The sequence below is a fragment of the Terrapene carolina genome, unplaced genomic scaffold (genome assembly GCF_002925995.2).
Source record: "Terrapene carolina triunguis isolate 2854851 unplaced genomic scaffold, T_m_triunguis-2.0 Scaffold58, whole genome shotgun sequence".
NCBI classification, from domain to species: domain Eukaryota; kingdom Metazoa; phylum Chordata; order Testudines; family Emydidae; genus Terrapene; species Terrapene triunguis.
In genome coordinates, this window is record NW_020664409.1 from 82641755 (window position 1) to 82653554 (window position 11800).

Below are 11800 nucleotides of genomic sequence, written 5' to 3' on the forward strand. Positions count from 1 at the left end.
CATGGTGTCTGCAGTAGTATTTTGCTATACTTAGAATAGGAAATAACTGTGGTATATCTGTAAATGCAGATGACTGTACATACAAATTCTATTTGTATGCCCTTAAATAGATTGTTAGTGACTCAATTATGAAAGTAGGACAGGACTGAAGGGTCAATTTAATAGATTGCGCATTCAAGTTCATATTCTCAGTTGGTTCCTGATCCAACCCATTTTATAACTCCAAAAATTGCATCTAAGTTAATTTAGGGTGGGGGAAGTCGTGTACGTGAAAGCAACTCAGGGTTGGGATTGAGGTGGAGCTGTCTCTGCTGCCATTATGCTTTTACATTTATTTTGGTGCATGCAATACATATATTCACTTCAGTTCTTCCACATCCATCCTTGTCTGAGTGGTAAATAACTTTATAATGCTGCAAACTCTGTTGGTAGAGGGCACAATACAAAGGGAATAGCAAAAGGATGCTTGGTATCACAGGAGTAATTATAAAACATCTGACTCCCTCGAACTAATGTTAAGTATCTTTCCGACTGCGTGGTAAATTCCTATATTCAAAACGTTGACTATTTAATGGTGCGGTCACTGGCAGCAATGGAAAAATTTGATGTATTTTAAGTTTGCCATAATGGGTTGTTGTACATTTATTTCAATAAAGTGATTATGACATGATCATCCCTGCCTTGCCATAGCATTTCTCCCTCAAAGTCCACCAGCCCATGTTTCCTAGCTCTCATGAGAATCCCAACAACCTTGTCTGAAATACGGACATATCTGTCAAAGAGTTCCCCAAAGGTGACTTGGATCTTGCCATCGCGCCTCAGCCGAGCCATTGTTGCAATGATAAAGCACATATCTCTTATCTCCCGGTGAATGTGAGTCTCCGCTCTCTTGGCCCTTTCAGCAGTTTTTGTTCCCTCTTTAGGACGACCATAGCCCTTATCTCCTTTGTGCAGGCGTGTCGACTGGGCCAGTTGGTAGTCAAATTCCTCACTGAAAGGATTCAGCTTCTGCGTTATCACATGCTGGTCTGCCCATTCTTGCCATCTGCCCTTCAGAGCATTAACAGGACTGTATTTCCTGTGGGCCTTGCTGCTTAGTTCTTCTGTAAACCTGCTTGCACTAAAAGAAACAAAGATGGGGCTTGATTTTTTTTTTTTCATTTCACCACTTTTAGGGGCTCGTTTGTTCTATTTACTGTTTTCTGTTGTAAGACACAACTTTTTCAAGTCCAGAGTACTAACCACTAGGTGGCATATTTTTACTAATTCTAAAGTTAGTTCTTCAGTGTAGGCGTATTAGATTTATCTATCAATTTTGTATTTAAAAGCCACACCATTCATTGCCAGGCTGATCTTGCATAAGACACCAACTTATACACTGGATCTCAATTTTGTTAGCCACATTTTCTGCCCAGCATTAACCCACTCTGTGGGTGCAAAAGAGTGAATGCAATTACCTCTCCAATTTACTTGCTCACTTAGCTATCCTTCTTGTTTCTGCTAGTTCATCGGGGCCTAGAAATTGAAGTGCAATTATTGGCACTTCAAATTTAGTTCAAGTGCAAATATTGCACCCACCGCTATTCATAATTGGAAAAAATGGGGTCAGTGTCTGAAAATTTGCCCCTTTCAGTCAATTTTGATTTGATTAATATAACAGGGTGCATAAGTATAAGACAAGTACTACCCCATACAATAGGAAAAGACTTACTTTTCATTTAAGCCCCAACTAAAAAATGTGACCCAACATTTTTATCTCATTTAGTTAAAGATTTTCAAAGGCCCAAAGGGCAGGAAGGTGGTGTCCTGACTACACTCTAATCCCATTCAACCTTGAGCCTGCTAAAAACATCCATGGCTACAATGTCATTCATAGGTATTGGGCCAAGTCCTGAGATGGTTATATTGCAGAATGCAAATCAGGGCAAATGTGCAAAATCGTTTAAATTCCCTGATGCTGTTACTACTCTGAGGGCAGCTCTAACCTACCTGGCTGCAACGGCCCAATGGGGCCAAAATGCAACCAAGTATCCCAGCCACAGGCGCTTCTCTTCAACCACACCTCCGCCCCTGCTCTGCTGGTAGTGGAGAGAAAGGGTGATTGGTGTAAAAGCCCCTATCTTACTTCTGTGCCACTGGAGGATACCTGGGGTGTGATCTCCCTGGGCCACTTAGGTTGATTTTTAGAGTCAGTTGCACCAGTGATGTGGTGTAAAGCACAGGACAGTCATGGCCATAATGATGTAAAGCACAAGCACTATTTTGCAATCATGGAATATTGTGTGTGTGTGTGTGTGTCTGTGTGTTGAAGGTCTGGAAGAAGTGTTACAATATTACATTGCAGTACTATCAGCAAACCAGCTGTGCAGCTTGTTGCCAGGTCAGCAGAGAAAACTTGGTGAGCTTTTGACTGAGTTATGGTTCTGTTGTCCTGTTTGGAGGCGAGCCCCCCACACAAAACGTGCAGGGAATTTGGCTTATGAAACTTGCAGTTCTCAGAAGATCCACAAAGGGCCCTAAACCTTTACACAGCATCCTGCCCAGCTCTGGCCCCACTGGGCTCCTTGACTGGCCACTTCCCCCAACTCAATAAAGAGGGTATGTTGTGGAGGGAAAACCGAGGTAAGTTAATGCTGACTAAGTCGAAAGTAATTTATACTGATGGTCTCAGTGCGGCTGAAGGGCAGCCCCCACCATAGAGGGTGTGTCTATACAGCAACTAGACACCCACAGCTGACCATGCCAGACGACTCGGGCTTGGGTTCACAGGGCTCAGGCTGCAGGGCTGTTTCATTGCTGTATAGACTTCCAGGCCTGGGCTAGAGCCCGAGCTCTGGGAACCTCACACCTCAAGCTCCAGCTTGAGCTCAGAAGTTTATACAGCAATGAAACAGCCTGAGCCCTACAAGCCAGTGGGTTTTCTTTGCTGTGTAGACATACCCTGAAAGTGGCTGTCCTTACTCATATGCTTAGCTTGCTTCGTCCCTACTCCCTTTGGAACTCTGCAAAACTCCTGTAGCAGGAATTTCCTGGGATCAGGAGAAGTGAAGGAGGCAGCATTGTTGAACTCTGCATTCTCTGTTCGTTCTTTTATTTACTTTGTCTCCTATATTTTCTGTTCCCACCTAGCTCTTTAATCCTCCTTTCTAACCAAATACTGTTATCGCCTTTCCATTCTAATCTTCTCCCTAGCTGCCTAGATTAGCACCACTTTATTTCACATTTACTTTTTACTCTCAAACCCTACATGGCTAGGGATAATCTAATTCTTACTTTGCCTCTTCTACATGCATCATACAGTTTAACCCTTCCTGCTTTTCGCATTTCTGTTTTGCCCCACTGTCTACTTTCTTGAGGCGTTAACCAGTAAATACACTGACTTCCAGTTTATTTTTTCAGATTAGTCTCTCCCTCTCTCTCTCATATGTTGTCAACTGCTTGAGGCAGAAAACATGTCATCTTCTGTGTTTGTACAGCTCCTAACACAATGGATCCCTGATCCAAACTGGGGCCTCAGGACACTACCACATTATAAGTAATAATAATAATAAGGCGTATTTGCAAGAACGCATTCTGTATTTCTAAGGAGACATTGTCCTTTGCATGATCTGTGCTGTCAATTCCCTCTGTTTCTTTGGGTGCCTAATGTATGAGAACTTCCATGCTCTTTTCTTCTGTGTGGCAGTTTTCATTACTCATGCACCACCAGTTTTGTTTCTAGGTACAGACTAAATATTATCATCCCAGAATGTAGAATTTGCATGCAGTCTGCTGGGAGATCAGTCTGACTCCAGCTAGAGTTACAGCTGGCATGGATGTGGGTGCTGATGTGAGAAATAATTACTGGCACTGTGTGTTCTCACTGAAACCTTCAGGGGAAACAGAAGACTGCCTTATTTAAAACAAAACAAAACCAAAAAATACGTGTGTGGTTGTTAAAGCAAAACTGATTAACAAAAATAGCAGGTTTTATGATATGTTCTGAGAATATAAATTTAAAGTGAAATATCTGACTGTTTTAAAAAAAATATAATCCTAAGAGCAGCACTATAAATGCAAAAAAATTATTCTTTCCAAGCAGATTTCAGTAAGGCAGAGAGCTGTAAGTAATATAAAAGGTATTATTTTACCCATTTACACCTCAGTATGTATGGTTAATCTTCTGTTCTCCCAGGTAACTGCATTAAGATTTGACATATAAAATATTCGAGATATTCAGGCAACCCCAGTAGAAAGATAGTTACTTCCTTGCTAGTTAAATTTTATTTTTAGTGAGCAGTTCATTTTAATTTGGGTTGGTTCCAGGTAGAGCTGGTCACATTATTAGTTGCAGATAACACCCCTTGCAAATTTATTCCCTTTCCATCCTGTTTGTGAATTGCCAGCATACTGATCCTGATTTCTGAGGCTGTACAATGCACTTTATTTGTATTATCTGATTACTATGGGTGGTCAGTTCTCAGCCTCTATTTGAGAACTCTTTCATATTGGCTATTAGCCATTCATTATTTGTGGGATGTGATTAGTCATCTGTATAACATGGTATTGGTCTGTTCCCTGATTGGATGACTGAAACAGAAGAAAGATGAACAGTGAATAAGGCCCTTCTGGTCTGAATTTTCAGAGCTCTGTTTGTGCTAAAATGTGTGAAATATGAACACTTCTGTGAATAACTGCTGATGTTTATAGATAACTAATGATGTGACCCTAGGGATAGCAGTGGAGCAGAGTCCATCGGTTTGTTTGCAGATGTATCAATGTATCTGTTTTGGCATTATTCCACCAGCTCTACTGCCAGGGCTCTAATTTCTGACATGGTGATTTGGATACAGTATGAACACGCTGGTCCTGATTCTCCACAGCCCTGGTGCCTTGTGGAGCTTTTTTACGTCCAGGCTAAGTGTGTTTAAAGTGGGTGTAAAATCCTGCTGTTCTGATTTAATAGGTTTTGCACTCAGTCTGCTCTTAGTTGGCATAGGTGTAGATGACAACACACGATGCGAGGCAGTGGAGACATGGCTCCTGATAGGAAAGGGCAATACAGGGCCAGCTGGCTCCCTTACTCCGTGAAACCTGCAACAGGAGGAAAACTCTACAAGGATCCACTCATGGATTTTCTCCCTCATTGTATGATCACAGTAGTCCCTTCTGGCCTTAGAAGCTATGAATCTATGAACATTCTTCCAATAGAGGGAACAGGGGTTGTCTTGTTGAATAAACAGTGAGGCACTGCAATGCTGAGCCCCAAACTGATTAAGGAGCCTAAATATTTTCAGAATGGACTTAGGCACTTAGGAACCTAAATCCTACTGAGCGTCAATGGGATTTTGGCTCCTAAATCATGAAATCCCTTTTGAAAATGAGCTTTAGGCTCCTAAATCAGTTGGACATTACAATGCTACATTTAGCAATGCATCAATACCTTTACAAATCTGGGCCTAAATTCTTAGGCTGGGATTTTCAAAGAGGCTTCAGGGAGTTTAGTGTCCAGCTACCATGGGACGTTTAATGGATTTGGGTACCTAAGGGTTAATGTTGTTAATGACTTTCAATGGGACTTAGGCTCCTAAGTGAGTTGTACACTTTGGAAAATTCTACCCTAAATCCTGCAGGCTTTCTTGCAAATCCCAGCCTTAGATGCTGAATTTGAAAGTGATGTCAAAAATAAGCTGAAGCTAAAAAGTACCCTAGGCATCTTGAATAATCTAGGCCAGTGATACCCAGACTGAGGCGCATGAGCCACAAGTGGCTCTTCAATGTATCTCCTGCAACTCTTCACAGCACATGATATTAAACCACTGTGTGATTTTAATTATTAACCAATCTAAGTTATTAACCCATCAGGATGCTTTTACTATGTTATTAACCAACTCAAGATGATAATACTTGATCAGGACATGGGCAGTGGGTGGAGCCCCCCTTTGGGGAGGCTAGCCCAGCTCCGCCCCTTCTGCCCATATGCCTCCACCCCAGCAGCTGGATCACCGAGACCCCAGGCCCTCCGGGGCCGGCCGAAGCCCCAAGCCGCCTTCCCCCCCCACACACACCTGCCCGGAGGAGTCCTGGGCCAGCTGCAGCTGCTCCGTGCCTCGCCTCGCCTCGCCTCTCCTTCCCTTCCTTCCCAGACCCTAAGTGGTGCGGGGAAAAGTCTCTCAGGTCTGGAAGAAGCTTTTGATATGTCCCATGCAGGTTCCGGGGCGGCTGAGAAGGCGGTATTTGCTACTCAGCTTCTTGGGTTCATCAGTAATCTCCCTGGACTCCAGGGACCCGGGAAGCTGAATAGCACATACTTCCTCCTCAGCCACCCTGGAACCTGCATGGGGCACAATAAAACTTTCCCCCTTAAAACCCCGCAACTGGGAGTCCAGCGGCCGCGGCACCCTGGCCTATTATACCTGCTGCCCATGGATCAGTCATTTTGCTGTGAGATATTCATTCTCTCTCTCGCTTTGTGTGTGTGTGTGTGTGTGTGTGTGTGTGTGTGTATATATATATCTATATCTATATATAGATAGATATAGATATAGATATAGATATATAATATGAATGAGAGAGAGTAAATGAAACAATGAATTCACACTACTGTGGCTCTTTGGGTCATGTTGATCGCTAATTTGGCTCTTCAACCACTGAGGTCTGAGTACCCTGATCTAGGAAATTCTTTTTCTCTGTTTCCCCCTCTTCCTTTTTCCAGGTAGTTTCTATTGCTATCCTACAGGTAGCAAGGAAGCTTATAAACCTTTGTTAAGTTTTTTCTTTTTAAGGTTTGCAAACAAGTCTAGCTTGCTTTATGTCTATATGCAGTGCTCTTCAGGTAAGGCAAATGTTTACAGTAGTATTTACTTTGTAGGAAGTACATTTTTAAATATATAAAATCAATTTCCCTCTTGCAGTCTCTGGTGTATGAATAGCTTGTTTTCCTGAAATCAAAGTGACTATATTGGAAGGGCAAGCTACAACCCAACTGTTTGCAGCCTTTTTCTGCAAAGTTTGCTCTGTGGGAGACCTTGTGAGGAGCTATTTGACATCAGGGCATGTCTATTCCTCTTGGAGCTACCTCTGTAGGCCAAATCCTGTTTGTATTGAAATGAATGAGAGTTCTCCATTGATTGCAATATCTGGATTTGAATCCCCCGATTATTTTGGTAACACGTGGAGTCAAAAATTTTTGTTTGTACATACAATTTTTGTTTGTAATCTTTAGACAGGAACCCTTACAAGGAAATATTAGTTTGGTGCTAAGATTTAGACTTGCTGTTTAATCCATTATAGGAGAGGTATGTTTTTCATAATAATTCTTTCCACATATATTTAAAATGAAAGTTAAATATGCTGCAATTCTTAACCTAAATAACAGATTGTGCTCTTTGTGTTTTCCTCACACCATGTTGCAGACATAAGGGAACCTCCTACACATCAGATTGTTTCTGAAGGATAAAACATTATTTTGTAAGATTTGATTATAGTGATTTTTCTGACATGCCAGGGATTTCACACTTGACAATTCATACTTGGTGTTCAATTCTGTAGAGAAAAGATACCAAAGTATAGTGTCTTTCTTGACTAACTAAATAATCAGATCAGTTCTATATCTCTATAACCACAGATGTTTGCAGCAAATGTAATGTTTTTGTAAATTTGTTTGTCTCCGATGGTTTATTTTATATTTACCTACTTTGTGAGCAGAATCCAGAAACTTGTATAGGTTCAAATTCAGTAAAATACTTAAGCACATGCTTAACTTGAAGCATGAATTTAAGCCTATCCCTATTCAGCCAAAGCACTTACGCCTAAAGGAGCCAAAAAAGTGGTCAGAGTCTTAACTATGGTGATTTTTACTTACATGTAAAGGGTTGAATTGATTTCTTTAATGACTGTAAATTTAGCATTTTTCATAGATTCCTAGACCCAAAGGGGGACCATTGTAATCATCCATCTATAACACAGGCCATAGAATTTCCCCTAAATAATTCCTAGAGCAGATCTGTTAGAAAAAATCCAGTTTTGAATTAAAAATGGTCAGAGATGGAGAATCCACCATCACCTTTGGTAAATTGTTCCAATGGTTAATTACCATCACTGTTAAAAATGTATGCCTTATTTCCAGTCTGAATTCGTCTAGCTTCAGCTTCCAGCCATTGGGTCATGTTATTCCTTTCTTTGCTAGACTGAAGAGTCCATTATCAAATATGTGTTCCCCATGTAGGAACTTATTAACTGTAATCAAGTCACCCCTTAATCTTTTTTTGTTAAGCTAAATAGATGGAGCTCATAGTCTATCACTGTGAGGCATGTTGTCTAATCCTTTAATCATTCTCTGGCTCTTCTCTGAACCCTCTCCAATTTATCGACATCATTCTTAAATGGAGGACACAGAACTGAACACAGTATTCCAACAGCGGTCACACCAACACATTCAAGTACTGCCATAGCCATTTCAGCCACAGTGTTCCAGTGGGACTAATTATCCACTACAACCCCCAAATATTTTCCTCCTAGTGTGTGCGCGTATATGCAAGAGAGTGGGAGTCAAATCTCAGTTTCAAAGGATTCTCAACCCAGCCTCCATTTTTGTGCATACAAGTTTGCATTCAAAATGACTCTGCATATTTCTAGCACAAACACGTGCATGCGGGTGATATACAGTCCATCAGGTGCATGCATAGGTCTTAGTGCTGGAAAAATTAACATGGGAATGGTTGCAAGTGTGTACAACTTTGCATCAAGGAGTCTACTTTTTAAAATATTGTCCTAGTCATGTCTTTCCTTCTAGCATCGATCATCTGTTAGGCTCAGGTGAGTGTATTCCAAATCATAAATGTCCTGTGATTGGAGGTTAGAAGGTGAACTTTGGTAGACCTTGACCTTTCCAACCTTTTCCTTGTTTATTTCTATTAAAGTTTGGAATGCTGTTCATTGCAAATAATTTATTCAATGAATTTAGCCCATTTCTCTGTTGATCTTTATCCACAGAGCGAGTTCAATTTTTAGCAATCTATTCAAGATTCAAACTTTTTTATCACATGGTTTATGTAGATACATTTCAGCCTATGACTTTGGGGTGAACTGTTTATCACAATAATCAATGAGTATTTTACTCATGCTGTGTGAGTAAGGATCTAAGTCCCATGGTATTACCTTTGTGAGTTTGAAGTTATCAAATCAGGGGTGGAAATGGGGGGCTGTCTTTTCTTAAAACTTTATAGTCTCCCTTTGGCCCTTATCCAGCTCCTAAAATTTTGGCTTCTCATTTTCTCCTCTCCCTCCTGGAAATCCATATCTGCCTCAGGGACTAACAACCATTTTGGTGCACTCTAATGAAGTGTTTGTTCACTTACAGTGATGGCATGGGTCGTTTAATCCTCGTAATGTGGTCAGCGTCTACTTGCTGGAGTCTGTCTTCTGCCTCGCCCCCATAACCACTGTCCTCCGTATCCATGCTGTCACTGCGACATTTATGTAGCTCCAACTCTGGGACTTTATCCTCTTGTTCCATCTGTTTCCAACCCTTGGTTAGCTCTGTCACCAGATTTGAGCACTTCCTCCGCCTTGTAGGAGACATTTTGTCACCAAGGATTTTGTCAAAATTACTTGACTCCTCCTTGCACCTGCAGATCTCTGGGCTCCCATTATCCTTCTCATATCTATCACTGAGGAGGCTAATGTCATTTCCTCTTTCATAGACTTTACTTACAACGGTTTTGGTCACTTCTTTGCTTTTAATGTTAAACTTTCTGAGAGCTTCATCAGATTCACTTGAATCTTTTTCTACATCCCCGTTAGCCACTACCTCCTTCCCTGAGGATTTTTCCTCGCCCTTTTCTTGGTCGCTCTTAGTGGAAACTGGCCATCTTGATAATAGCCTTTCTTTCGGTGGCTCAGCTGGTGGTTCTTCTGCATTGGGCATCCATCCTGAGGGCTCTTGGGCTTGCTTTGTGTTGTGGTCGCTTGCCCACTGTTGCCAGCCTCGTGCCAAGCTGATTACTAGGCTGGCGGTTCGGATCTTTTTGATGGCCCTTTTTGCAGGTGTAGCTTTTTGGCCTTCTTCTGGAGGCATGTTGCTGTCTGCTGCTTCTCTATCTCTTGTGGTTACCACCTAGTGAATGAATATCCTGGACTGAATAACTTCCAGAGGAGAGAGCTACAGGGATTTAAATAGAAGCAGGAGGAGTTTGTGATATTGGAAACTATGTGAAGCATTTCTCACAGATATAGTGCCTCTACTCTGACAGCATTCTTTTTTTAATACCTCTGGGCTTGCATTTTGTCTCAGCAGATGGACACTGCATAAGGTAAACAAGGATGACACAGTCTGCCTACTCTTCTGCAGCAGCCCCATGGAAATTAACAGCTCCTGTAAAACCCCTCTCTAGGGTCTCTTTAGTCCTGAATTTGCTTGACAGTAACCGGGTCTTACTTCTCTTACAAGTGTTTGTCCAATATCTTTGCCATAAGTCAAAGTGTTCAGTCCTACAAGGAGCTGAACCCCCTCAATTGCAAGTGACTTCAGGAGGAATAGAGGCCACACAGCACCATGTATAAAAACTAGCCTTAATCGCATCATGCTAATCTGGGAATTTTACCTGGGTAAGAGATTTTAAATATACTTCCTGAAAAGAGTCTTGGTAATTTTTTTAATGCACATTATGAATCATATCCAAAGGATTTCAGCATGTTTTCTTTAATTACTCAAGTATTTATCCATTATGTCATTGTCTATTACCGTTTGTCTGTCTTGTCTATGTAGAATGTGCACTCTTTGGAGCTGGGACCATCTCATACTACCTTTGTCCAGTGCCTGGCAAAAGGGGGCCATGAGCCCTGATCATTACAAATATTAATAATAATTGTGAGTACATTTGAAGGATACAAGATCTTGTGTTTTTAATCAGAGTTTTCAGAAGAAGAAGCTGCCGCCTCTTATTCCTGAAGATGCAGATAAAATCTAGTATCTACAGGGAAACCCCGCTATAACGCGCCCCGCGATAATGCGAATTCGGATATAGCGCGATCATAAGATGGCTCCCGCCACCCCAAGTGCGCAACAAAACAAAACAAAAAAACAACACACCGGCCGGAGCGCCGCCAAAACACCAAAAAAAAAAAAAAAAAAAAAAGGAACATGCCTTCCCCACTGCCTCTTCCCCCTTACCCCTGCTTCTCCTTTTGGCGGGAAGAGCCATTCTCCTCCCCAGCTGCTCCTCACTCTTCCTCTGCCCAAGAGAAATTGACCGGCTTGAAACTGACCGGCTTTAAATGGTAAACTTTTCGTAACCCCACTATACCGCGACCCCGCATTTATCGTGATAGAATTTTTTGGACCCCAATCATCGCGTTATAGCAGGGTTTCACTGTATTTGGTCATGGTATAGTAGGATTTATACCTCTGAAGATAGGGTTTATTTGTTTGCCTGGTGAACAACAGAGATTTTCTCAGATAAAGCCCAGTGGTATCTTGTTTCCTGGTACAATGTTTGCTAAGTAGAAAAAGAAAACAGTGTCACTTTTTTCATTCCACATGCATAGCAATTTGCAGGAGGATCTGTCATACTTTCCAAGTGACCCAATGGGGCAAATTCATCCATGGAGGAATTCTGTTGAATTCCCTGAAGTTGTAACAGAAATAAATTTGGATTCAGAGATGTTCTACTTGAAAATAATAATCTGGGCTAAATAGATCTAACTGAAAGTCAGGGAGCAGTTGGAGACCTTTGTCTTTAATAGTATTGTGCCACTGGTTTTTAGAGAGAATTCTTCATTAGTCTCAAAAAGGATTTCTTCTTAAACATTTATGGCAGGG

General features: G+C 41.5%; 1 protein-coding gene across 1 annotated transcript; it reads right to left on the bottom strand.

Moving 5' to 3' along the window:
- Positions 1 to 108: 108 nt before the first annotated feature.
- ABRA (actin binding Rho activating protein) lies at positions 109 to 10057 on the bottom strand. Its single transcript, XM_024194487.3, has 2 exons — positions 9339 to 10057; positions 109 to 1120 (listed from the first exon to the last, which is right to left on the bottom strand). The coding sequence occupies exons 1-2, from the start codon at positions 10055 to 10057 to the stop codon at positions 643 to 645; spliced, it is 1197 nt and encodes a 398-aa protein (XP_024050255.1). The 3' UTR covers positions 109 to 642.
- Positions 10058 to 11800: the final 1743 nt, after the last annotated feature.

Excerpts from the sequence above, each read along its gene's own strand:
- ABRA (XM_024194487.3), bottom strand. The coding sequence starts at position 10,057 with ATGCCTCCAGAAGAAGGCCAAAAAGCTACACCTGCAAAAAGGGCCATC. Across the intron at positions 1,121-9,338 it reads AAACGACCCATGCCATCACT|TGCAAGCAGGTTTACAGAAG; the intron begins GTAAGTGAACAA and ends TGTTTCTTTTAG.